This window comes from Thalassophryne amazonica, chromosome 13, assembly GCF_902500255.1.
Source record: "Thalassophryne amazonica chromosome 13, fThaAma1.1, whole genome shotgun sequence".
Lineage (NCBI taxonomy): Eukaryota > Metazoa > Chordata > Actinopteri > Batrachoidiformes > Batrachoididae > Thalassophryne > Thalassophryne amazonica.
Genome location: NC_047115.1, coordinates 29,803,471 through 29,830,379, shown reverse-complemented (window position 1 = coordinate 29,830,379; position 26,909 = coordinate 29,803,471). Strand labels below are relative to the sequence as shown.

The 26,909-nt window shown below is 40.5% G+C and overlaps 1 protein-coding gene across 2 annotated transcripts; it reads right to left on the bottom strand.

Annotated features, from left to right (window-relative positions):
* Window positions 1–206: 206 nt before the first annotated feature.
* On the bottom strand, window positions 207–26,707 carry mgmt (O-6-methylguanine-DNA methyltransferase). 2 transcript variants are annotated; one of them, XM_034184886.1, is made up of 5 exons: window positions 26,618–26,707; window positions 16,751–16,899; window positions 7,980–8,140; window positions 3,595–3,734; window positions 207–847 (listed from the first exon to the last, which is right to left on the bottom strand). In XM_034184886.1, the coding sequence occupies exons 2-5, from the start codon at window positions 16,885–16,887 to the stop codon at window positions 719–721; spliced, it is 567 nt and encodes a 188-aa protein (XP_034040777.1). In that variant the 5' UTR covers window positions 16,888–16,899; window positions 26,618–26,707; the 3' UTR covers window positions 207–718. The 2 variants fall into 2 exon arrangements, with proteins under 2 accessions (XP_034040777.1, XP_034040778.1); XM_034184887.1 differs by having other exon boundaries at window positions 16,751–16,896; window positions 26,618–26,699.
* Between the last annotated feature and the right edge of the window lie 202 nt (window positions 26,708–26,909).

Below are 26,909 nucleotides of genomic sequence, written 5' to 3'. Positions count from 1 at the left end.
AAAGTACAATTAAAATGATTAAAAGAAAGCATTTGACATTGAGATTTTTTTTTTTTTTTTGTAATATCAGCTGTCTAATGTAACAAATGTGCAGTATATAATGCATACAACAGCAGCACTTGCTGTAGGTGGAATGAAAAGCGAAAGCAAACAATGAGATCTAAATGAAGACAAAACAAATACTTCACAACAAAGCTTTGTAGCAGGAAAATTCACAGCCTTTATCACTGGATGTCGAACAAAGCATTTACTTGGCAGGAAATTAAAAAAAACCAACGAGAGGTACAAAGACTAATTCTGCTTAGGAGAAAAAAATAACCAACAACAATGCAAGAGACATATTTTTAAAGGAATAATAATTCTCCAGAAAAAAAAACAAAAAAAAACACACACACTCCAGCACTATCTGGCAAACGCAACAGAGACCCATGGGAGCATATGTTTGTAATTCCTACTGTTCTCTGTTTAAGTTATTTTTGTACATTCTAATTCTGCAACAATTCTGTATCACATTAACTATGCAACATCTTTATTCTTAGATTATTTTTTTTTTAAAAGGACTACTATTAACTGAATATTTACAAGTAACAGCAACTGGTCCACAGGCAAGCGTACTGAAAGTTTGTGGAGTTGTTTGGTTGTTTTAAAAAAGAAAGAAGAGGAAGACGCTGCCCTGGCGTGAGCACCACATGGAGGGCGCTCTGAGCCCTGTCGTGCTTCAGCCGTCCTCTCTTTGCCTCTCGTGGGCGAGCAGCCATTGTTTGAGATGGTCGCCTTTACCGCTCATGTACGGCCCACTGTGCCCGCTGCTGGAAATGACTCGATGGCAGGGGATGAGGAGAGGAACCTGGTACGGGCAGAGCAAATCAACTTTGAAGGACACAAACAATATGGCTCACTCTTTGAAATGTTGAGTTTTACGTAAACAATTTTTCCAATGCACAAATTCATATCTTAGAGCTGAACTGATTATTGTCATAATAGATTAGTTTTAGGATTATTTTCACAGAAAAATCGATTGTTCGGTATAGAAAATGATGAAAAATGCCGACAGATGTTTAAGAGTGGAAGAGTAAGTAAAGTAGTAAAATAAATCATAACGTATTAACATTTAAAGAGCTGAAATCAGACAACCTGGATTCAAAAAGAAGACTCAAAATGATTAAACGATTATCAAAATATTTTTGGGTTAATTTAATAGCTGAATCATCATTCTACCAATATACAGTAGCACTCAAAAGTTTGGCAGTTTCCAAAACTGGGTCCAAACTTTTGAGTGGTACTGTATATTTGATACGTATACAGTCCCACCCCCCCTTTCTCAAAGCAGTGATATGGCTCCTATTTGAAGAGGAAGACGTTGGCAATTATTGTCACAGCAACAAGTTTAAGGCTAACATCAAATAATCTGATTCACCAAATATTACAAAGTACCCAATGTGCAGAAAATATGAATCTGCACTTTTCTCTCTTTTTATGTTCATGCGCTGCATGAAAACAAAGTGCCACACCACAAGTGCCTGGTTTGATCCTGCATGAATCCACACTCAGGGTGATAGCACCATCTTTGGGTAGTAATTATTTTTTTTTTTTTTTTTACTCTTTAATAGTGTAAAGCAAAGAAGCAATCAAAAATTAATGGGCAAAAACACCAGCAGGATGAATATTCAATCGAGAGGGTGTCAACATTAAGATCTGATAACTCTGTGATCATTAAAAAGTGGAAGTCGGTGGAGCATTTACTCTTGTTGCAGTCGCTCTGCCGGGGGGTCCTGAGTTCTTTGTAAACTAAATGGCTGGAGAAAGATTAAACACGCCAGCCTGAAACACTTCGATCATTGTGAATTCAGAACAAGAAGAGTGGCAATGGATTGAGTGAATCCCTGCAATCATTTCTTTTTAAATATTCTTAATGTGGCCCTTGTTTTGCTCAGTTTGGGGGAAGTGGAGAGGATCACAACTACTGCTGCTGCACTGTGACTGTATTACTAATTTATCTGAGCCCAGCCCTGACAGTTATCTGGTTGTGATGGCTGCACCTCCATCCTTTTTTGGAGAGAGAAAAAAAAAAGTTGAACATGCGGCGTGTTTCGGTTCAAATCCATCATTAAACCCACTCCCATATCAACAGCAATAAAACTTTCCGAGCCCCGGATTAACCTTGCAGACAGAGAAATACTGCTCGAGTATTTGGATCAATACTGTTCCCCGGGTTTGAATGGAGAGCAGGGTACCCTCAAGGCCTTCGGATCTGCCTCTCCACTTGGGGAGGGGGAAAGAGCAGTACGCCGGGCTTATCAATACTCAAATCCTGGTGAAGAAGAAGTGCCACAGAGAGGCGAGGATCGATTGAGCGCGCCGAGCTTTTCACAGCGGAAGCCCGAGTGGAGCGGCACTACTGACAAGTAATTGACACTGACAATCTGACTCTGGATCTGTATCAGGAGCTGAGGGCTCAGGCTCCCAGCCTCCCTGACGAAAGGGAAGAAATGTCTGTAAAACATGAGACTGAAAAGTATGATACAGCCATCCAGGAGCAACGCCATTGGCTAATGTAAGCCATAAAGTACAACTACAAAGTATATAAAGAAAAAGAAATTATGATTTATCGTCATTACTTCAGTTGCATAAATAAGTTTTCATCAAACATGACATTCATACTGAATTCATCTGACACATAAAAACACAGTCTGAAGATACCGTTTTTATTATGACAGCGTGCACGTTATTGCACAGAACACCTTACTGGCTGCCTCAGCGCGCACATCGGTGGTGCCCACAGCACTACATGGGCAGAGCTAAACGGGCTTTGATCAAAGGGTTTGATCAAAAGAAGACACGCCACTTGCCCTCTAGCCTTCCATTTTGTACAGTGGATTCATGGGCAAAAAAAAAAAAAGATGCAGGCCAGGTTTCCTACAAGAAGTACAGATTTGCTGGAAACATCTGCAGCAAAGGCGAAAACGTGAACAAAAGATGACGGCTCAAACTCGAGATGGTGGCAAATCTTTATTACCCGCCTCACATTTTCAGACAGAGCTGTTTATTTTCAAATATTCAGACGCACCTACAGTTTAGGCTGTGCATAATGCAGCAACAACATTTTTCTTTCATCCTGCATTTTTTAAAGACCTTTTCTCCATGAAAGAGAAAGAAAACCATGATATGTATCAATATTTTTTTGCCCTAAAGTGATTTACTTTTACATGTATTGCAAAAAATGTACAGTAGATGCATTTGTTTACTGATTTATGCATCAATTTATACACATTTTTGATATACAGTAACAGCGTAAAATGACATAATGCACAAAAATGATACAAACTATGTAGCTAGGAACAAAAAACTATTTAACTTGTGTAGCTCTTTCACTTAATCGGAACTGCTTTGGAAAACATTTAAAAACCTGATGTCTTGGGTGTTACTGGAACTTCTTTACAAATTTACCTCAATAAAACGACTAAAGTACGACGCAGAGCCAACAGGCTCATCTGCAGGACTAATGAAAATCATACCAATATTAAACTATTTCAGTCCCTGACTAGATGAAGTAAGTAAGAGAGAAGCCTGTCAATCACTGTCAGCTGCACTCACTGGGTTACTTCTCATGGCTCCTCCCACTGCTCGCACCGCTCTGGGGTTTCCCGCCATCTCGGCGAGGCGTTTGTACGAGACAGTCTCTCCAAACTTTACATCCCTCAGAAGAATGTGCAACACGCGGCTGGTGAACGCGTCTACGCCAGAAAGTGGAGGACAGAAGAAAAGAGAGAGAGGGAAGGAGAGAAGAGAGGAGGAGAGAGTTTTCATTATTTAATCAATCAAAAAAAAAAAAGACAGCTGACTGAGAGGCCGATGTCAGCATGCCTCACCATTTCGCGAAACGTGGAAGACACCGCTTTGAGGTCATCTGGAATTCAAAGCTAAAGTTGGAAACATCACTAGAATGTGATTATTAAATACTGGTGGCTGAAAAAACCTGACACTGTTCGAAATCACTTCATGAGTCCCTCTAATTTTATTGACAATAATTATTAGACAACTCAAAGCATACAACTTCCTGAACTTGACCTGAGAACAAGTATGAACACCATGGGGCTGCTGATGTGAGAAAATTATTTCAACATGAGAAAAATCTAGGTTATGCTTTGAGAGGTCACAGCTAAAATTAAAAAAGTTCGCTCTTTCATTTGAAAGGATTAAGAGAGGCCAAAAAGACTGCAAATCTGCTCCAGATTTTTAATAATAATAATTTGAATGTTGCATACCATTCGTGGCAGTGGGATGACTTTGGGGTTAATCAGACCAATTTGTCCTTTTAATTGCTTTCTATTCAGAGTCGATTCATTATATCATCTTCACTTAAATGGCAAAATTCTTCAAATCATCTGCAGCTTAACCGGCCACATTAACGGCTTTGATTCCATTAGTACTTCAGCAGAGGCATTATCTTTTTTTTTTCTTCTTTTCTGGATTACCCCGGCAGTGACTCAGAGCCATGTTTGGATTGCTCAGGAAAAGCGAAATGCATTTGAAGCATCTCGACACCTCGAGTTGCTCGATGCGCTGCACTGTGTCGCAGGCGAACAACAGTTTTTGAACAAGAAGAGGAACAATAGTCTCGTTATCAAGTGGGGGTGAAATTCTTCTAGTATATACATGTACTCAGTCATGAAAATTCAATTAGTGATCTCCCATTCTCTCTCATTTATATGGTCTAAGAGAGCACATGACAAGTGATCTATGTGAAATCCCTCTAAATTGGCATTGTGTGAAAACATGTCACACCCCTGTCTCTCTTCTACAGAGTGAACATCCTTTGCTCCCCAGGCTCCCTCCGCTACCTTATAGTTACTCTCCGCTACACAAAGCCACGCGAACAAGGCAATTTGCCTAAACTGGGGGGAATAAGTGTAAAACCTAAAGGGGATAGATCTGATTGATGCACACCCATGTGAGTTCTTTGTCTTGAACAAGGCCCGTAGGTACTGTTTAATAATTTTTCAGGTAATAATCACGCTGTCAACGAGCTGACGGGCTCTTACGCCGACAGAGCAGATAAGATACACCCCAGAAATTTCTTTGGTGCATTATTCTCCCTCATAAAGCTCAGATTTGGCCAGCGTGGTACATGTGCGACATCACTTTAACAGGCCCAGAACATCGGTGTGACAAATCCCCATTGATGCCAAACATTATTGACAAAAAAATTAAAATAAAATAAATAAATAGCAGGAGTTGCTTGAAGAGTCGGAGACAGAGCAACAAGCTGCAGTGGCGTTTGCACCTATTAAAAATCATGAGCTGCTGTAAGGTTCTGGACAAAAACAAGTGTCTGCGCTTTTATCCGTGACTACAGAGGTTAAAGAACTTTGCCCTCATCAGTGTTACTGACAGAGATTTCAAGCGGGTCACTCGAGGTGACCAGCAATGATTTGGAGAGCAATCCCCTAGCCCCATACTTCATAAAGAGCCTAATACGGTGTGTCTGAGGTCAAGACCCTCTTTAGATCGGGGTGCAGTGATGTCAATTGTTTAAATAAAAGTTGAGAGGAACCACTTACGTGTTTACAGACATCCCATAATTATGTCACAGGTCATTATTACCTAGCATGTGGCTGCACGATAGCGCCATTACAGAGGCACTGACGGCTTGACCTGCAACTAAAATCAAACCGATTGTGTGATTATGAAGATATCGACAGCTATGATCAATCTGCTCATAATTTCATGACCGTTTGGTGAGAGGAAAAAAACAAAAAAAAAGGCCACCAACTATAAAGTGAATTCCATCAGCGTTGATAGTGATAGATTTGGAAATGACTTCCAGCTGACAGTCACATCACACAAGGTTGTGAGAATAAAAAGACAATTGTGGAAATGCAGCTACCTCATTATCCTTTGTGTCTAATGGGAGGGAAGACTTTGACTCCCAGTCAAAGTGTCTCTTGAGTCTTGAAGAATCTATACTTTTGAAGGGTGACGGGGTGCTGATGATTCTCTGATTATTCGATATTCTGAAAACGTTCATTTCCCTAATTCCTCTCCACATCACAGGGGCGAGTCCTGGTGAGCGTCTCATCTCACCCTGCGCTGTGCACAGGGGGGAGGTTCAGGCTCCTGCAGGAACCCAGTCATTTGGGCTTTGAAGACCCCCCCCACCGCACATTCCCCACGCCGCTTACCGAGACTAAGATCCTCTCGTCTGTTACATATGGATGTATAATTAATGAGATAAGAATATGCATCGTTTTAAGAACCCACGACGGTGTCTGTGTTGTTTCTGAGGAGAACGCACGCGCACACGAATGCCCTCGCCATTCCTACACCTCTGACGGCCGAACTTGCATGTGATGTGGCGGCGTCAGTCAGACGCTACCGAAAAACGCACCTCCCCGCGTCTCCTTTCATGTCACCTCTGTTGCTCGGCTATATTGTGACAGCTAATATGAAAAGTGGCTTGTTTTGTCAGAAATGTGTAAATAAACATGGCAACACTTCAAGTGAAGGTCACAGCTCAATACTACATGACAAGTGCTGCGAGAGCGCCGTCAGGTTTTCCCACAAGATAACTGAGCAAACAAAACTTGGTTGTCACAGATTGTAATGACCTGATTAAAGTTGGATTTTTTTTTTCTCCCAGGCAGGCAGCAACTGTATGACTGAAATGAGCAGGAATTTGTATAGAGCACAGGCAAAACCTAATCCTTATAATGTTAAAAAAAAAAAAAAAACCTTTTCGTCCCTCAAAAGACAAATACTCTTGATGCACACATTTAACAGTTTAATACTAGCATGGCCTATGGTTTTGACTACTGAGAACAATCCAACCCTAAACCTGGTATTTACTGAGCCCCAAAACAACAGGCGAGGGAGAGAGGTGGAACATAGCACAATCACCTATTCAGATCAGGTACTAATGAAGAATTCCATCTATCCTGAAATTTAATTAAAACCCCAAAGACTTCAGATGAGATGCGATTTAAAAGAGCCTGGGGCTGGTACACAAGCACTTGGTGGCGAAGGGAATCACACTGAAAGTTGATATCGTAATTGGTCCTGATGTATTTCTGCATTGCCTTTGCGGGAGCGTGGGACTCGTAGCTGTATACAGGGTCTCAACGGAGTACCTGCTCATTGAAAATGCCATCACTCAAGCACTGCAGATCTGCATGAAATTAGAGAGCAAGTGAGGCCTGATTGCAGGGGAAGAGAGGCACAATTGTTAAATGCATATATTAAAATTCTATTTTTTTTTTTTGCTGCGTAGGAGTGCATTCTCCTCCTCAATGAGCCCCTGTGAAAATCTTTAAGTTAAAATGCAATAAACGTCTCACCGTGACAAAGAAATAGCTTGTAGCTGTTTTGGAAATGAACGCAATAAGTTTGTGATTTTTTTTTTTTTTTAAATGAGTTGTCAGTTGCATTTCCTCAAAACAAAACGACCAAGGATAATTAATGCCCCCCCCATTCTCCTGTCAATACCCTCAGTCATTCACTGGGGCGTCACGTGCAGTTGAAAGGACACTAATTGTCGGTTTTTGAGGTATTCATTTTACTCACCCTAGGTGGCTAGGCAAGCCAACAATAAGCTCATTGAAACTTTACCACCATTCACATGTTCTCATTTAAAAAAAAAAAGAAAAAAAAAAAAGCTTCCTGTCTGCAAATGTCAAGAGTGGAATTCGATCAGTTTCAAAGAATGTGCCAAGAATCATGGAAAAGCTTGCCAAGACTAACACGCGTGGTAAGAGCTGCCACAGATTACTGAACCAAGTTACAGCTCTGTGTTCTGTTCTCTCACTTTCACTCGCTCGCTCACTTTCCCCCAGTCTCTCTCTCCCTCTCTCGCTCTCTCTCCCTCAGCCATAAAATACTTCATTATAACACAGTGAGCCAGTGAGTGTAAGTGATGTAACTGACAATTAAGAGTGAAAGCCTGATCCCAGTCACGGCTCTGCAAATATTTATCCATGACAGACCTCCTCGCAGGGCGGGGTGGTGAAAGGCGGGGAGCGGGAGACTCCCAGTGGTCTGCGGCTCGCTGAAGTATGCCTGGATCCATTCGACGCAGCGCTGCAACTCGGGGCTCGTTTCAGCCGGGCTATCGTTGACCACACAGCTCAGAGGGGCCTCGCTGCTCCTGTGAGGGATATAAGGCAGGATGAGGAGGTGAGGTCGGGATCAGAGCAGCAATCAGAAGAGGAGAAGTCGTGTGCTAAAACATATCGCAGGAGTGTAATAATGTGCCACGGGTGACACCGATGCAAGATGACATAATTTGCTCAAAGAAACTAGAGCTTAAATACAAATATCAGAGCTGTGAAAGAGATGGGGACAGCGATGGTTATCCAGACCTTTTCTTAAAAAAACAAAACAAAACAAAAAAACCAGTAGATAGATGTATGAAAGAAAACACTATCAGGTCATAAGAGATGGTGTTAACAGTTTATTTCAACTTGACGGAAGCAGAACCGCTTCCTGGAAAAGAAGGTTTTTTTTAAAGTCTTGCAAATGTTAAAAGGAAAAAGTTAAGAGCGCAGCGCTAACAACAGTTTCAACTCCGCTTACGTCTGGATTACAGTTCATGACAAGAATAAATGGATTTTTTTTTTTTTTGCCAGAGTGATGCTGGCCAGCGAAGAACTGCACTTGGACGTGCATCTTAGCATGAGTAGATGCTTGGAGGAATTTGCCGATGGTTGAGTTGGCATCACTTAACAGCTGAATTTCTTCAGGCTGCTGACCACCCCCCAGGTCAATGCAGGCAGACTGACCCATATTTGACACTTAAAGACCCAACTGGGAAGGTCCTCTCTTACCATGTGCATTACTGCAAAGTGGACCTCAAGCTGTGTTGTGGATCTAAAGCACGCTGCCAGTTCCATTAACTGGTGTACAGGACTTATAAATAAATAATGGCACCATTTAAGTGCCCTTTTTTTCAAAATTGGCTTATACTGTATGGTATTAATAATAGACATTTACTTTGTTAAACACACAGACCGTCTCTCTCCTCCTCGCTGTAACACACTGAGCCAACACGGCCCCTGAAGTGTTTTTACACTTCTGCAGGTCCCAGTTTGAGCTACGTTTTATATTGGTCATGTGAAGCCGAGCTTTACTGGAGTGTTATGACTGAGCAGGTCAGTTTTCAGGGAGCCGCTCGTTTCTTGCTGGTTTTTGCAACTGTGTGATGAAAACCCCCGGGTGCCGTTTAACAGCGGGTGTAAATACAGTTAAAGGTGTAAATACTCTCATTTCTAAATAAACCGCACAGCGGTTCATAGTCGAGTGGTGAGAAGTCGCAAAACCCACCAGCGGGTCCTGCGCTGAGACCTGCTCAAACAATGGCCGTGGCTCATGGCAATCTCTGTCGGCATGGGTGAGTGCCCAGCCAGCCCCTACTTGTCATTGTCTCTCCTTTCTCCCCCTCCCTCCCTCTGCCTCTCATTTCCCCCTCTCTATTTCTCTATCCTCCCACTCCAGCTCTTTTGGCTCCCCATCACCTACACCCCAACACCCCCTACCACCCCTCTTTCTCTCAGCAAGGATCTTCGGGCCACTGTTCCTTCTCTACCCCTCTCCTCCTCCTCCCACCACCATCACCACCTCCTCTAACCCTCTGCACCCCCTCGTTCTCTCTCTGAGAGGATGTTCCAGCCACTGCACACTGACAGCTCTGGGATATTGTGTGTGGAAATGTTCCTGTTGGACCCGCAGGCCCTTACAATCTACCGGACAAAGGCTAGCGCACCTTTGCTTAAGGCTTGGCACCTTTGACCTCCAGCTCACACTTCAGACTTGTCACCGCAGCTAATTTTCCTCCCCTTCAGCTCTCCGATACGGATGCTCCGGCTTTAAAGGTGTCTTGAGTGATACAACATTGACAGTAGTAAAAGTTAATGCAATGCAGTACATGTTACGGCCGGTAAACAACACCGAAATAAATAAATAAAAATGGAACAACACTGGCCCAAGCTGAAGTCTGTCACCTCTAGGTGCAATGGGGGATTGTTTCTAAAGAGCATGTGGGCAGTGGAGATGGAGCTGCTTGCACTGGCAACATTTTCCATTTTTTTTTTTTTTCCCCGACCAGCATCACATTCTTTACCCGGTCCAGACTGGCAATTTGGAAACTGTGCCCTTGAAATGAGAGATTAGAGATGTCTAATAAATGTTAGCTAATTATGAAGAGACTCTCAAAGGAGAAGCAATCTTTAGATTGTCTCTTGCCATCCTGTGTATAAAAACCAACAATTATAATCACTATTCATTGTAAAGCACGTTAAGTTTAACAAGCAATACCAGCAAACTATTATTTATTGTCATTTAAATAGGATTTCCAATATCCTACAGGCGACGGCTGTTTCAGCACAAGTACAGAAATCTGAAAGTAATTCCAAACTAGCCAGGATTTGCTGCAGTAAAAGAATATTTCCCTTGATAGAAGATTGTGATTTGAGAAAATTTCTAATATTGTGCTGCTGTCACAATCAATTTCCAATTACCATAAATCATTGCTGTGTAAAGTGGGAGTCATTTGTAGTTCTACCTCTTTTCTTACTTCAATATAAAGAATGAATAGTGCATTTATACAATGTTGGAGGTTATTTCACTCATCCTGAAAAAAACAAAACAATCAAAAGAGACAAAGAAAAATGTAATTTGTCAAATTGCCTTTGCACACATTTTGTATCTGCACCTGCACAAATTTTCTGTCAGTGAGACTTTTCTATCAACCGCAGACGTAAAAAATGAAACAGGTTAACCACAGCATCTAATTGAAAGGAATCTGGCGAAGGGTGTAATGGTATATTGCACAAAAAGGGGAAAAACTCAGAACTCATGCCTCCATCCTGTGAAGCGTGATGGGGCTCATCCCGACTCGATCGGCTGTCACTTTTGACACAGCCTGCCAGAGTTCTCCTTCACTGATCATGGGTAACATGGCGGGTCAGAGGATGAAATAGAAAAGGCCAAGAGCAGTCCAATATTTTCCTCAGCTTTATAGCTGCAGATACTTAACTCACAGACGTCAAAGACTCAAGAGAGCATGAAAAAAGCCTAAAATGACTGTCTAAAAAGGGGGGAAAAACACAGCATGTCTCTATGAATGTCAAGATCCTGATGGTCTCTGAGCCAAAGGCTGTGATACAATTGTAAGCCACTTGCTCAAAGCAGCTCGTTCAACCATTTGAAGATCATTCAGATGTCTATCTAGCTACTGTGGCACTTAAGTCGAGGTTTTTGGAGTGGTAAGCTGTGAGAAATGCTTCCTATTCCGTTGTGTGGAGCCCCGTTCTGTGGTTTGCTATTTCAAAATAAAAACAACTGGGCCGGATAAACTGCTCTCTAGATATCAAGCAAGTCTTATTAGCGAATGTCCACCAAAGAGGCCACAATGCTCAATCCAATACATAAAGGTGGTGGTAAAATACTGCAGAGTAGGCAACAAAGCACACAACAATTAGGTCTTCTCCCAACTGGGTAGCCACGGGAGTCAGTGAAGGCATGTATTACCACAGCCTTAACTCTTACTCCATTATGTAGTGTATCCACACCCCAACGCAGCAATGTTTATCTACAACAGACTACCGCGCAGTTTCAAATAGCATTTTTAGCCTCTATTCTCAAGTGCCACAGTAAGAGATTCCAATTACCCGAATGGTAAGGAGCCAGTGAGGGAGGCATAAAGTACATTAGGGATCCCCTGTAACTGCAGGGACCTTTTAGAGACTCAACTGGAGGGCCCAGAGACTTGGGGGGGACAGTGACCCTGCATGGATAGCCTCTGTCAAAATTTGACCATGTCAAGCACAAAGGCATTATGGGAATCCAGTGTCACCAAGTCGTAATTACTGTCTGTGTTCAGAGCAAATTACTGCCTTGTTCCTCTGATTAGCGAGGAGGCTAATCTTCACCTGTGTACGCCAGCACTGCCGAGGGCCCTTGAGTGTTAGCGCTTCGTCTTCTGTAATTTATTTTTAAATCAGTGCCCGCTCCCAGGAGTTTTGAGTGTTTTGTTGTGAACCGCTTACCATGATCCCCACCGCCGCCCCCTCACCCCTAAATCCTTGACTAAATCCTTGTTTGGTGCCGCAGGAAGATAAGCAAGAACAACACTTGGGCATAATTGACTCGTACTCCACTCCAAGATGTCAGAGCCGAATCATCTCTCTGCATATTGCCTTAGTATGTCACCGCTGTACACTTCTGCGTGTTGCAGATATAGAATCCAATCAAGTTCTAAAACAAAACTACCACAATCATCGTGCTGGAAAACTTCTTGGTTGATAGCGCGAGAATGGGGAAAGGGAGTGGCGAGGTGGGAGCAGGAGCTGCTTTTAGCTACTGTGAGCAGGATCCCTCGCTCAGCTCCCGTCCTCACCCTGGAGGTTCCCTTTTAGAAACCACAACATTTGCAAATTTTCATCCGAGTGAATGTCAGCGTCTCGTCTGCGCGGGGCGGTTTACAGGTAGTATGTTACACAGGTGTTGGTTTACATAGGAAATGGCACATGCAGCCTGATTGGGATGTCCCGAGAGACGGACGCATAAACATAGAGCACAGATGGGTCCAAGGGCCAGTGGGAGCAGCACCTTAATGAATACGCAGCTGAGTACTGCACTTCACAACATGCAAAACAATATTCTGAGGGCGCAGTGAAAAATAGAACAAAAATCATCTGAATATCATTACACCATGAATTATTCATTTCTAAAGGGAGTACGCCAAAAAGTTGCTTTTATTGATGATTACATTCAATGTCAGCAGATCACCTTTTTTTATGACAAAGCACTTTAGTTCCAAATGTAAGAACTTTATTTAGGGCACATTTTAATGCCTACAGATTCTAATTATGTATTGACTTATCTACGTATTTATTTATTTTTATTTTAAAGACAGATTATTGTGGATATGGCGTGTAAGCACGCCATGTAAACAGGCTCCGAACACATTTACCGTTATGCTATTCGGTGTGACCAGGGACACTGATTCACAGCACTACATGAGTGTGAGAAAAACGATAAATGCATCACCTAAGATATTTCACACTAGTGTTGTGTAAAAGCTGTTGTGACAGCTTGGGTATTACAGCTAGATAGATGGAAAATGTCTGGCTGCTTATGAATGCCAATGCGACCGAGGTGAAGGGTTTGACACAAAACCAATCCACCTCAGAACAATTAGGTTGTTCTCAGGCTCCAACCGCTGTTGTCAGTGATAATGGAAAGCTGTGAGGATAACTGGTGATAAATAGACTTTAACACCCTCCTCTTTAAACGCAGTGCAGTCCTGCACTCCTCTCATATGCTTAACTAATCATGACCATGGCCGGCAAATTCATACAAAAGACTAATTACTGTTGCACTTCACTTTAGTCTCAAAGGCCTCTTATATAAGGACTTGGGGGTTCTCTTGCCTCTTTTCTCCTCTTGATGGGTATTTTTTTTTTTTTTTTTTACAAGTAGGGCTCGTGCTAGACAAAAGCGTTTAAAATTTGGTGATTGCTTTCATCCACTTTAATTACATTCAGAAATGGCATTTCTGCCACATAATACACCCCTATTGTTTCAGAATTATCTAGCTTGCAGAGTAAAATCTACAATATTTGACGATGCTCCCGAGCTAAATCGCCTCTTGAAATTGAAATATGCTGGCGAAATGCAAAATAAAAGCCAGCCTTTGCTGCTGATATAGTGGAGGCTCCTTGGCTTTCTGCAGAATGCTATTATTATGCATATCCAGGTAGAAAGTTAATTAACCCAAAGCTTAAGCTAATTATGGTAGCAGAATGCTATCAACCAAACGCTTTCAGTCAGACAGCTGTCCAGAATTTCATTTGCTAATCATTTGTCTTTTGCCGGAGCATATGGTACATTTCCCTCCTATCACAGCAACAACAAACAGATGAAAATCATTAACTAAAAACAATGTGCAATGTGAAAAATCAGACACAGATTTATAAGGCTTTCTGACAGAAGGAAAAAAAAAAAAAAAAAAAAAGGATTTATGGCTGGGGAAGTAGAATGATAATTCTTGGTTTTAGCCACTTAGGATTTTAGGCTGATCACATGACCCAAGTGTGCTGGGAATTCAGATGCACAAATATATTGTTTATATCTATATGCAAATGAGACAGGGTGTTTATTGTTTACCCGTGTAAAATTAATTACAATTTTCTATAGGAGCAGATGCAAAGAGCTTGCTGTTAACAATTTTTAGTTTCTAGCACATTTTGTGCTTGCCCCCCTCCTCGCCCCCCCAAACATTATATTTTCTCTGTTGTTAAAAGTAGAATCCCTCAGCTCAAAATTAGATCAATTATTTTTCAGAGAAATGCTTCATGCATCTTTTTTCCCCTCCTTTCTTTTCATAAAAACACATCACACTGGCTGTTAAAGGGTGATTGATATCAGCGTTGCCTTGCGACATTATCAGGCAATAAAGGCTACTCAGCTTCTAATGCAACATGTCATACATAGGCTCCCGTAGTACATTTCTATTGAGGACCTCACAAGCTAAATTGCTTTTTTCCTGCTCCCCCACATCTCAGCCGGCTTGACAGACAAATTGATCAAAGCATTGTAAAATAATATGCTCACAAAATGTCTCGGGGCAGGAGTCCGGCCCTTTATTCATTTTTCACCCTAATAAAAAAACGTACTCTGATTTCCTCTGAATTATGTGTCTGTGTTATGCGCGAAAGAGGCAAGAAGTGTCATATTTCAGATAATAGTAATCTCCTGTAAACAAAACGTGTGTCATTTTTTTGTTTGTTTGTTTCGGTGTGAACACCAGCAACCATGCTAAAACTAAGCTTAAAAAAAAGGAAAGGGTGTGTGTGTGTGTGTGTGTGTGTGTGGGGGGGGGGGGGGGGGTAAAGCTGGTTAACAGGAAGGCTGGTGCGCAGGGCCCCAACAGGGGTTGTTGAGATGTAATGAATTTGTTCATCTGATGGTGCCTTCAGGGCTGTCGTTAGACTGGCAGAGGAGGTTGATTTCAGGAAATGTTCCTAAGATCAGTTAGGAAGCAAAAGGGGCTTGAGACGTTTCCATTAGAAAGAGCTGACGGTCATGGTGTGTAAGCAATACTTCAAGGGTGTTTATGTAGCTCTAATGGCATTTATCAATAACTATCTATCAATGCCACGAGCACTTCTGTTGCTTCTCCAGCTGTTCAGCAACAACCAATCGTGAATTCTACAAAAAAAAGGAAACAAACACAGGTGCCTGATGCTTTAACTTATTTTTTTACAAATATCTACTCTAGCTCCCCCCCCCTTCATGTTATGCATAGATGTTATCTAGTTCCTTATCCAAAAGATGCTTTGTGGAGCTCATTTATCACCCTGACTTCTTAAGCCTGTACCGCACCACAACCAAAGCTGGAAGGAGCCTTGTTTAGTACGTCATAAATAAATCAATGGAAATACCTTGATCTCAACTATTACTGCTACAGGCAGGCTTTTCTGAGATCTACATGTAAAGCCGGTAGCAAAGATAAGCCTGATATTTGTCACATTATCTCCCTCCCTTAAAGCCTGTTTACATTGTGTCATATCAGAGGTGGTTCTGCTTTCGCCTATGATGATTGAATCGTATTCCACCGGTCGGGATCAAATCTAAACATTTTGGTTAATGATTTTCTTTTCCCTGTCTCGCACCTTTGAGAACATACAGACAGTGATGTGATTGGATCCTCGCTTATGACCGACATAGCAAATGATATTAAACTGAGAAATGATCTAGTGATGCGAATCATTAAATTCATTTGCATATTCCTACTGAACCTGAACACACAAATTAAACCCCCGTTCACAAGGAGATGGAGAAAGGTGCTTGCGCATGGTTACAGGACATCTTCCATAATCAAAATTCCATATTATTAATTTTCTCCCTTCAACTCATTAACAAGTGGAATGTTTTTACTGCTTGATGAATTTTAGGAAATAGCAGACAGTCGAGAAGGAAACACATGTTTGAGGTATAATATACAAGGTCATTAATGGGTTTTCCATAAATTAGAATTTGCCATATACTTTCAAAAGGGTGACTTCCTATCCGGGTGCATTTGAAAATGGTTTAATTTCCCAAACCATTCAAGTTTATCAAATGTGAATCTGAGATACATGGATATTTAATTTCAATCTAATCAAAACCAATCTGGGATGTAGGATGTGGAGTTGTAAAAATAAGGAATAAGTAGTTATTAATGCAGAGTTTAATCAGTTTCCATCGCTTCAGTAAAACTGTCAGCGTCCTTACAATTTTGAGGGATGGATAAGCCATGAAATGCAATCACATAATACATTTCTGAGTGTCAGGTTTGACACTCAAAACTACTACGTATAACTTGGAGGGAACATAAATAAACAGAAGCGAGTGGTCCGTGCTCCCCGTGGCCTTTGTTGACCCTACAGACATCAGCTCTAATCAACTCCCCTGTGGATAATAAAACAAGGTTGTTGTTTTTTTTTTCTTGAAATTTCAAATATACTGCAGGAAGACTCACAACCACATGCCATCAGAAATCTAATTTCAAGCCCAACTGTATTCTAGTGCCCCTCATATTTCTAGTGCCTGCTCATATTTGCCCAACTTTCTCCAGGATATTTCTTGTGGGATCTACAAAAATGCCCTGCTTCCGATGAGGAATGGTGGCACTCCATCACAGGAGTGGATTCTGTCTGCCTGTAAATTTCACACCTTTGTTTATCACGTCACCAGACCGGCTGTTGTACAGTACCTTTCAGCAGGTGCGACATCCATTAGGATCTGGATGGTGTGCACACCATTCTCACATCCACTGACTTGGATCGTCCCCAGGGGGCTCAGCAATGAGATGGTCTTCTGAGTACACTGGCTCTCCCTCTGCTGCTTCATCTCGCTGCCCTGCTAAGAAAGCACAAATTATAACGCCTTCATTGACATATTCATGTGGCAACTTTCAGAATTTCTCACACTATTTGCATTGAATGATCTATTGAAAAACCAGCGGGCCAACAACGAATGATGACTTACATATTTGAACACCTAGCCTCCAAACAATGTCATGATGTGACTTGATCCCTGCATTACTATCCAATATTTCTTTTGCGCATGGAGAAGAATACGCCTATCTAACCAATAAATCGCCCATTTTTTCCCCTCTTTCTGTTCTATATATCACATAAATGAGAAAAACAATGCAGTCTGTTCCCTTGTCTGGTGGGGGATTCCCAAGATAGCTCGACATTATTTTCAATCCGTCATTTTTGGTTGATGGCCGGGATGTTTTTCTAGCATTAAATTTGTTCCTTAGGGTGCAACTCCAATGGGATTCTGGTTTCCAGCCCTTAACAACAGCAAAAACGTGCAGCTTTTCTGACGACTGAGATGGATACTGGCAATAACCAGACAGCAGTTCCTTTTTTATTTTTACTTTGAGGGAAGGAGAGATGATTGACTATGTTATGTGAGTTTTTGAGAGATGGGGGTTATAATAAATAAAGGTCACATTGATTGTAAGAGTTTCAAAAAAGGAACCGTTGCTTTCTGGCACCTTGAACAGTGGCAGGAGAGTAAGTATGAAGAGTAAAGATTATTACTTGTTATTAAGTTATCTCTCAATTATTTTATTTAATAGGTGATCAATTAATCACATGGTCTATAAAAATGACTAAATACTTAAACCAGAGTTATGTGAGCAAACTCACAAAATGATGCTTCCCCCCACACTCTGCCATACTAGATTCTTGTATAGATTATATGTTGGTGGCAATAAATGATTTTCAATGAAATAACAGCATTAAATAAGTGGTCTTTCATTTTTATGTTTTTCAGTTTGTTTTTTAAACATATAATTCATAAATATTAGGGGTGTAACAATTAAACAACAGATCATTCATTCATTTTCTAAACCTGCTTATTCCAGTTATGGGTCACAGGGGAGCTGGAGCCTATCCCAGCGATCATTGGGTGAGAGGTGGAGCACACCCTGGACAGGCCGCAAGTCTGTTGTTTGGTTTTGGAATTTATGCTATGCTAACAACAGCTTCCTCTTTGCTGTACTTTCTATATCAGGGGTGGGCAATGAGGGCCGAGACACTGCAGGTTTTCCTTGCAACCAATCACCTCACCAGGTGGGTTGCTGATGAGCTTCTCCCCTGCACATAAACACCTGGTCATCAATGAAATCACCTGCTGAGACACCTGAACATTAATGAAATCACCTGCGAAGGTGATTGGTAGCAAGGAAAACCTGCAATGTCTTGGCCCTTTATGGCACGATTGCCCACCCCTGTTCTATATTGTATGTGGTGGTGCTCCCAGTGGTGAACAAGAGTCGAGCAATGGCAGCACCAATGTGCTACAGCACGGTAATAAAACCCTGAGGAAGCCTCATGGTATTTCATGAAATATATATTGAAAGGCAAGCCATGATCATTTTGGCTTATTCTAATTTATAACGGAAAATGAATGTTTACATTAAACAAATAATTGCATTGGATCCCATTGATCATTCTGTGATAAATAAAACTATAATTTCTGAATTGTATTTTAGCCCATTTAGCTACATATGTGTTTTATCATTTTATAGAGATGCACACCCCTAACAAATATAATGTTACAATGTTATCTCCTCTTGAAGACATCAGGCCAACATTATTTTTCTTCTTGCACATCTTTATATGGTGTGCTATCATCATATGAAGTTTCATTGAAATCCATAAGATGGTTTAAGAGTTGTCCTTATGTCATCTGACGCATCAAATAAACACAAAAGTCCAATTACCTTCCCTTGAGGAGTCAGACCTGAATTATTTTCCTTTATGCACATCTTCTTCTGGTGGGCTGTGACTGGGTGAAGTTTCTCTGAAATCCACTAACTAGTTTAGGAGTTGTTGTGTTTACAAGAGTTATAGATAGATGGACAGACAGATTTGTATGTACCACCACCCAAAGCAAAACAAAATGTTTCTTTGCAAGGGGTTAACAAAAAAAGAAGCAATTTTAATATTCCCCCAAATTACTTGTATGATCCGGCCAACAGCCAAAAAGCTCCTAAATATTCAATTTAAAAGGAAGAAAACAGAGAAACACTAAAATTAAACCACTTAAAGTAGTGATGATCAAAAAGTGACAATTTTTTGTTGTCTTACCCTTTGCTAAAAATGAATACCGTTTTATTTCTAATACTGTTTATCACCCATATTTAGGATTTTCAGCTATTTTACAATAACTGAAAGGTTATTTATTGTATATTATGATATGGAATTACTAAATAATTTAAGTTGTCCATGAACAACACAATCGTGATTATTACAAGGTGCAGTTCCAAATTAAGACACATCTCCAATAAGATTCCACGTAACTCGCATTTTTAATTCACAAATAGTTAATACACTTTTCATGCATTTACACTACTATATTTCACTGATAAAAGTTGCCCCTGCTTAACACACCACCATCACCACCACCACCACATCTGTCACGGTACGTGATCACAAATCTGCTCCAACTTTCTTGTTTCTACTCTTGCAGCTCTAACTGTATTCATTGGGGGTTTGCTTGAACTGACAATAAAGGCGAGAAATTTCTGTGCCAAACAACGGTACAGTGCACTTTGGATAAGCACAGAACAAACTGGCTGCCTTTTAGCACACTGGTAATAGACCTACACATAATGGTGAAAACAGCCAGTCCACATTAGATTTGCTTTATATAGATCACATTTGATTATGTGGTTATCCATGCAGCAGACAGATGATTATTATTTGAATGTTTCTCCCCAGCTTGTGCAGAATTCCTTATTTTTATGTCAGTTACCCCAATGACTAAAATTTATCATCAAACCTGCAAAATTAAGCACAAAAGGCTCTGTGCATGTGCAAAAATGCATCACGTGCACCGACACTTCCAATGAAGATAAATGCTCAAACATATTTTAAACATGCACAAATCCCAAACGTAATAGCTTGGGACACTATGGAGAATGCAAAAAAAAAAAACAACAACAGTGTTTCTTACATTTCTGCTGACTTGTATTTCTTGCAGACAGTATGAACATGACATATTTCATGTTTCGTGTGGTCAATTTAATTTATTAATATACATCCATTCCTGCATTTAAGGCATGCAGTACATTAAAAAAAAAGTTGCTACACTGAAGCATTTACTACTTTGTAATGTTGCCATTCTTTCTCACAACAGTTAAGATGTTTTCGCATTGAAGATACCATGAGATGAAACATTTCAAGTGTTTTGTCCTATTCTTCCTGATGCTTTACAAAGCTTTTTCAAAGTAATTCTTTGCCCATCTAAATGCAGTATCGTCTGAAGGAACAGAGATCATGTTGTGTTGATCTTGCCTTGCGCCCTTGCCCATTACACACTGAAATTCCTCCAGATTACTTGAAATTGTTTAGTGATATTATGCCCTGCAGAGAGAAATATCCCTTCCAATCATTTTTGAGGAATATTGTTTGAAGCATTTCATTAACTTTCTCACCCATTTGTTGACAAAGTGGAGATCCTCTGCCCAATCACCTGTTGACATCACCTTTTTAAGCTCCGACTTCCCTTGTCAAAACTGTTTTGGAATGTGTCGCAGGTCTTAAATGCAAGAATGGATGTATATTAACAAATAAAATGTAGTTGACCACACAAAGCATGAAACATCATGGGTTCATAATGTCTGCAATGAAACAGAAATCAAAGTAAATGTAAGGATTACTGAGGGTATTTATTTATTTATTTTTTGCATTTTAAATACCGTCCCAGCATTTTCAGATTTGGGATTGAGTAAATGTAAAGAGGAGAATTTGCAGCTCAGATCTATTTATCTTTTAGTTTAGACAATCCTGCAGTTTAGCTAAACCGCAGGATTGTCTTACAGACATAAAGACATGGATGACCTCTAATTTCCTGCTTTTAAACTCAGATAAAACTGAAGTTATTGTACTTGGCCCCACAAATCTTAGAAACATGGTGTCTAACCAGATCCTTACTCTGGATGGCATTACCCTGACCTTTAGTAATACTGTGAGAAATCTTGGAGTCATTTTTGATCAGGATATGTCATTCAAAGCGCATATTAAACAAATATGTAGGACTGCTTTTTTGCATTTACGCAATATCTCTAAAATCAGAAAGGTCTTGTCTCAGAGTGATGCTGAAAAACTAATTCATGCATTTATTTCCTCTAGGCTGGACTATTGTAATTCATTATTATCAGGTTGTCCTAAAAGTTCCCTAAAAAGCCTTCAGTTAATTCAAAATGCTGCTGCTAGAGTACTGACGGGGACTAGAAGGAGAGAGCATATCTCACCCATATTGGCCTCTCTTCATTGGCTTCCTGTTAATTCTAGAATAGAATTTAAAATTCTTCTTCTTACTTATAAGGTTTTGAATAATCAGGTCCCATCTTATCTTAGGGACCTCGTAGTACCATATCACCCCAATAGAGCGCTTCGCTCTCAGACTGCAGGCTTACTTGTAGTTCCTAGGGTTTGTAAGAGTAGAATGGGAGGCAGAGCCTTCAGCTTTCAGGCTCCTCTCCTGTGGAACCAGCTACCAATTCAGATCAGGGAGACAGACACCCTCTCTACTTTTAAGATTAGGCTTAAAACTTTCCTTTTTGCTAAAGCTTATAGTTAGGGCTGGATCAGGTGACCCTGAACCATCCCTTAGTTATGCTGCTATAGACGTAGACTGCTGGGGGGTTCCCATGATGCACTGTTTCTTTCTCTTTTTGCTCTGTATGCACCACTCTGCATTTAATCATTAGTGATCGATCTCTGCTCCCCTCCACAGCATGTCTTTTTCCTGGTTCTCTCCCTCAGCCCCAACCAGTCCCAGCAGAAGACTGCCCCTCCCTGAGCCTGGTTCTGCTGGAGGTTTCTTCCTGTTAAAAGGGAGTTTTTCCTTCCCACTGTAGCCAAGTGCTTGCTCACAGGGGGTCGTTTTGACCGTTGGGGTTTTACATAATTATTGTATGGCCTTGCCTTACAATATAAAGTGCCTTGGGGCAACTGTTTGTTGTGATTTGGCGCTATATAAAAAAATTGATTGATTTTCTTTTCTCAGTCACAATTGTTAAAAACAGAAATAGCAACTTCAACACCCAAGGCAGAGCTGTTTCAAAACCCCAAAGTTTACAAACAGGTAAACGACAACAACAACAACAAAAAAGCAGGCAGGTGGTCCATACTGAGTTCAGGTCCTTCAGTAATGACTGCAGTATAAGGTTCCGAGAGGATGCTGTGCACCAACTTCAATCTATATTATAATAGCCAACTGGCCTCTGTGTGTGTGTGTGTGTGTGTATATGGCTTTGATCATGCAAAAACCGGTGACAGCTGACATTTGCCGTTTGGTATGCTTATATATTCTGGGTCAAGGATGAACGCTGTGAAAAGTGAAAGTTGATAGGACTAGTATTTTTTGAAAAATTAGCTATTTTATCTAGCCAGTAAACAATGGACATTGTGCTGCAATGCACCATGGGAGTTTGAGGTTTCGAGGTTTAAATGTTAAGGTTCATGTTAGTTTAATAATGTTATTAGTGTTATTGATTTATTGTGTTTTTGTAGCGCAATTGGTTTAGTCAGTTTATTTATGTCTCACGTTGCTGTTACCATGAGTAACTTAAGTCTCATCTTGGTACCATGAATGAAATGAGGAATGTTTTTAATGTCTTCTGCCACTGTCTTCGTTTGTCAAATTAAAAGCACCTACTTACAGTAGCTGTGCGTGCATGTGTACGTGGAACTTTGATCACAGAGAAACTGTGGGCAGCTGACATTTGCCGTTTGGTAAGTGTATGCATTATGGGGCAAGGATGAAAAAAGGAACAATGGAGCTGCACTCACATGCCATTCCAGCAGAGGGTGATAAGTCATCTTTATATTAAAAGTGTGAGTGTGGCGAGTGATTTTATTTAGCAAGTTCAACATAAGTACATAATATAATTGTAAATACATCAAAAATACATGGATGACACAAGAAAGTGAAAGCCCTTATTTCCATTGTGGTCCAATTAAAAATCAAATGACAAAATTGAAGTTAAAATAAAATAATAAATAATAATGTGTATATGATAACAAGAACTTAAACAATTTATAAATACATTAAGACAGCAAATTAACATTAAGAAATTAAATAATTAACAAGAAATAAAACAGTTGAGTTCTTCTAAAATTGTTGAGGTCTAAGGTTCTAAAAACATTCTGGACTCACACTCTATTCCAACTCATTTCTACAAGCTTTAGGGTGATTCTTAGACTACGGGCACTTATTATGTCCTTTGATCATATTGTATGAAAAACAGAAAAAAGGGGAAATTTCACACTTTTATAGTCATCTTTACAATGAAAGTGTGTTAAGAAATTTGTTCTAGTAGTCTATGATGACTTTTTCACCTTTTTTCAGCATCATTATATGCAAATATTGCCGTTTTGTGCTTGTCCCACACCCAGACTTTTGATCTTCAATGATAAAGAAACGTTTTTTCTAATGTTTTAAAATATCTCTGAATAAAATATCAGTAAAATAATCAAAACATAGTTGGGGTATTCGATGTCATACAACTGTTGTGATTTTTTTTTTAAACAAAATGTAGTTGTCCCACACTACTGCCGTAATTTCCACCACAACACTGTAATGTCCCTTTAAACAGTTTGTATGAAAGATTGTTTGGGTAGTTTCTATGGAGATAAACAGTGACATCAGAGCACATGTATATAGCGCCAAATTACAAGAAAACAGTTGCCCCAAGGCGCTTTATATTGTAAGGCAATGGTGTGGTGGAAATTACATTTACAAGGCCAATAGTGCCCGTAGTTAAAGAATCACCCTTTATTTTATTTATTACCACCCTTGAAAAATGTCAGCTACCTATACTATCCAGTCTAGAGCCCGTGGATCCCCATGTGCAACATATTTAAAAAATTCATAAACTGTGTTTTGCCCCCCGCAAAAAGGTTTCAGTACTGGTTCATGGCTTTGAAAAGACCATCTCAGCGGACACTGCTGGGTTTGCAGGTTGAGGTCAAAATAACAACATTGGATCTGCATCCCTGTCGTGACACCTGTCATGCCCGTAGAGTCTAGACAATGATGAAAATCCACTAACTATGCAAATGATGTGAGAGAAAGGCAAACAAAACATGCATCTGTTTGCTGCAAAATCAACCAGAAGGTGGACCAACATTGTACCTTTCTGTGCTTCCAAAACTAGCCGGTACTTCCCCGAAGGAGCCGAGTTCATCTTAAACATAATGTGCGGTCAGCTGCCTAGTAACGGTGCAGATCACTTTCTCTTAAATGGTTTAAGGTTTTATTTCTCTGAAATGCACAGAATGTCTTGAAATATACACAATACTTTGAATATGTTCCAACTTATGAAACTGTACAACAACTGTACATAAACACAGAAGTCTTACACAGCATCAAAATTGTGACATGCTTTAAGTCCACTTCCAGAAGTGGACAAATTCCAATGTTGCCCGGAACATATGAATTTGCCCTTGACATTGCTGTGAATTAAATTATACTGAGAACTTTGACAGAAACAGCAACATGGCATCAACCAGCATTTCACTGGCATGGCAGTTATGAATTTGCCCTCTACTCAAGGTCAGGCTTTACCCAAGCATTCTCTAGTGGCTGTTTTTTGTCAGTGAAAACATCACCGAGCTCAATACAAATACATGTAATTTGGTCACTTTTCAAAGGGGTCAGACTTGTCAATAAAATCAATTTAATGTACAAAGGCTCATTTCAGGTCAGCTTGGTGTATAAATCTCATAATTCCAGGCAATGATAACTATAAGCTGGCTGCTAAAATCAAGTTAGAGACAATATTAAAAAAAAGAAGCTGATTTCAATAGAACAACATACAGCCCGAGCATGTTTTCACCGAGCAGCCAGCCATGGAAGTACGAATTCTCGCCTTCGGATTGGCCACTTCACCAGAAGTGATGCGGCGCCAACCTCAAGAACTGAGATATCCCATAATCCCTTGCGCACCAGAGAAGAGGCACTGCATTTGAAACATGGAGAAACCACATGGCAACAACTGCAAAAAAATAATAATTTTTTATGCCTTTCATAACATTTACAAGAGACTGCATGCTGGAGACCCCTGAACACTTGCTAAAACAAATATTCCATGACTGCTACCTTCAACCTGTGTGAAACTTCGTAAACCAAAACTAAATTTCAGACATTTTATATATATATATATATATATATATATATATATATATATATATATATATATATACATACACACACACACACCTCTGGAACAACAAAGTTGCCTCAAGGCATTTCACACAAGTAAGGTCTAACCTTACCAACCCCCACAGCAAGCATGCAGGTGACAGTGGTAAGGAAAAACTCCCTCTGATGATTTGAGGAAGAAACCTCAAGCAGACCAGACTCAAAGGTGCGACCCTCTGCTTGGGCCATGCTACCAAAACAATTCACAAAAGGAATATACAGGAAATTTTGCCAGTGCACAGGAGGGTTGCAGAGAGCAGACTTCACTTTCCTCGACAATGACATGAACAGGAAGTGACTGCAGCTCACGGCAATTCCTATTGTAAATAACGGTGAAATCACTTGAGATTCTCATACGTTTACATAAAATGAACAGAACAACATCTAAAAATCTGGATGATATATTCACAAGAGTTTTAAGCACAATATACAAAGAGTATTACTTTGCAGTGTTGATGCCACTGTCCACGTGCAGCGGTAAAACTGCAGTGTTATGTAAGCAGTTCTCAATGTTGTTGCCATCTCGCTGTGCAGCTACCTCTCTCAGATTTTGCGAGATCTGAAACCTCAATAAGGCACAAGTTTCCGTAAATGTCTATATATTAGATCATCTAGCAAATTGTATTTTTTTTTCAATTATTGTTTACTACCATAGAGCGTGCCTCGCACCGCTGTCGTATTATGGATTACTGTATAATACAAGTGCTGCACCGCGCCACTGCGCTCGCTCTTATGATAAACAAAGGCACAAAATAATCTGGAAATGGAACAAAAAAACTGCCCTGTGGGGAAAAAGCCACAAAGCGGACAACACTGTCGCAAAAAGGCATAAAAAGCCACAAACCAATAGTAGATGAAGAGCTTTGCTCATTCATGTCCGCGACACATATTATCTATGTCACGCGGTACACCGTTCAGACAGTAGGCTGTCCACTAAGTTTATGATTGGAAGTTTAGAAGAATTTCAAAACGTTTCACAAAAAACAAATGTTTAAAAATTGGTTCAAAATTTCAATTGTTATTTCCACCAGAAAAAAAAGCCAAGTTTTTTTTTTAAGATTTCAAAAACTGGCCTGTAGGTGTCGCTGCACATACAACCATACAGATGAGTAACAAAATCCCCCCGTTTTGAACAAGTTTGAAACAGAGTTCGAAACAAGCTTTGGAACAGTGTTTCAAACAGTCACGTGACCAACTGCCCCTCCACTGATTTATTACAGCTGCCGTACACGGCTCCGACAGCAGGCGGCGCATGGCCAGAGAGCGAGCATTTCAAAACGACGGCTTCCTCAAGCGTTTCTAAATTGATTCAAAACGTTGAACGTGCCATGTCTAATGAGGCGTGCACCTTTACAGCGAAGATTAAAGCACCCGCAGGCGTCTGTTCGCTTCCTTCTTCTCGTCCTTCTGCAACACAATCGGTAAGGAAAACTTCCTGTTTTTCTGCAACGCGAGTGAGTGAGACAGCCAATCACAGGAGGCAAAAACTCCGCTCTCGCCCTCTAATTGGCTGCTGTGGTGCTTGGCTCCACCTCGACGCGGGAAAGACAGAAGGTTCCTCTAATGAGTCTCAAATTGGGATTTGGGCTCCTTGAGGGCCCCCAAAGTACACCACAGACTAGTAATAATCATGATTTAGA

Excerpts from the sequence above, each read along its gene's own strand:
- mgmt (XM_034184886.1), bottom strand. The coding sequence starts at position 16,887 with ATGAAGCAGCAGAGGGAGAGCCAGTGTACTCAGAAGACCATCTCATTG. Across the intron at positions 3,735-7,979 it reads CCACCCCGCCCTGCGAGGAG|ACGCGTTCACCAGCCGCGTG; the intron begins GTCTGTCATGGA and ends TTTCTGGCGTAG. Across the intron at positions 848-3,594 it reads GAGCCATGAGAAGTAACCCA|GTTCCTCTCCTCATCCCCTG; the intron begins GTGAGTGCAGCT and ends TGCCCGTACCAG.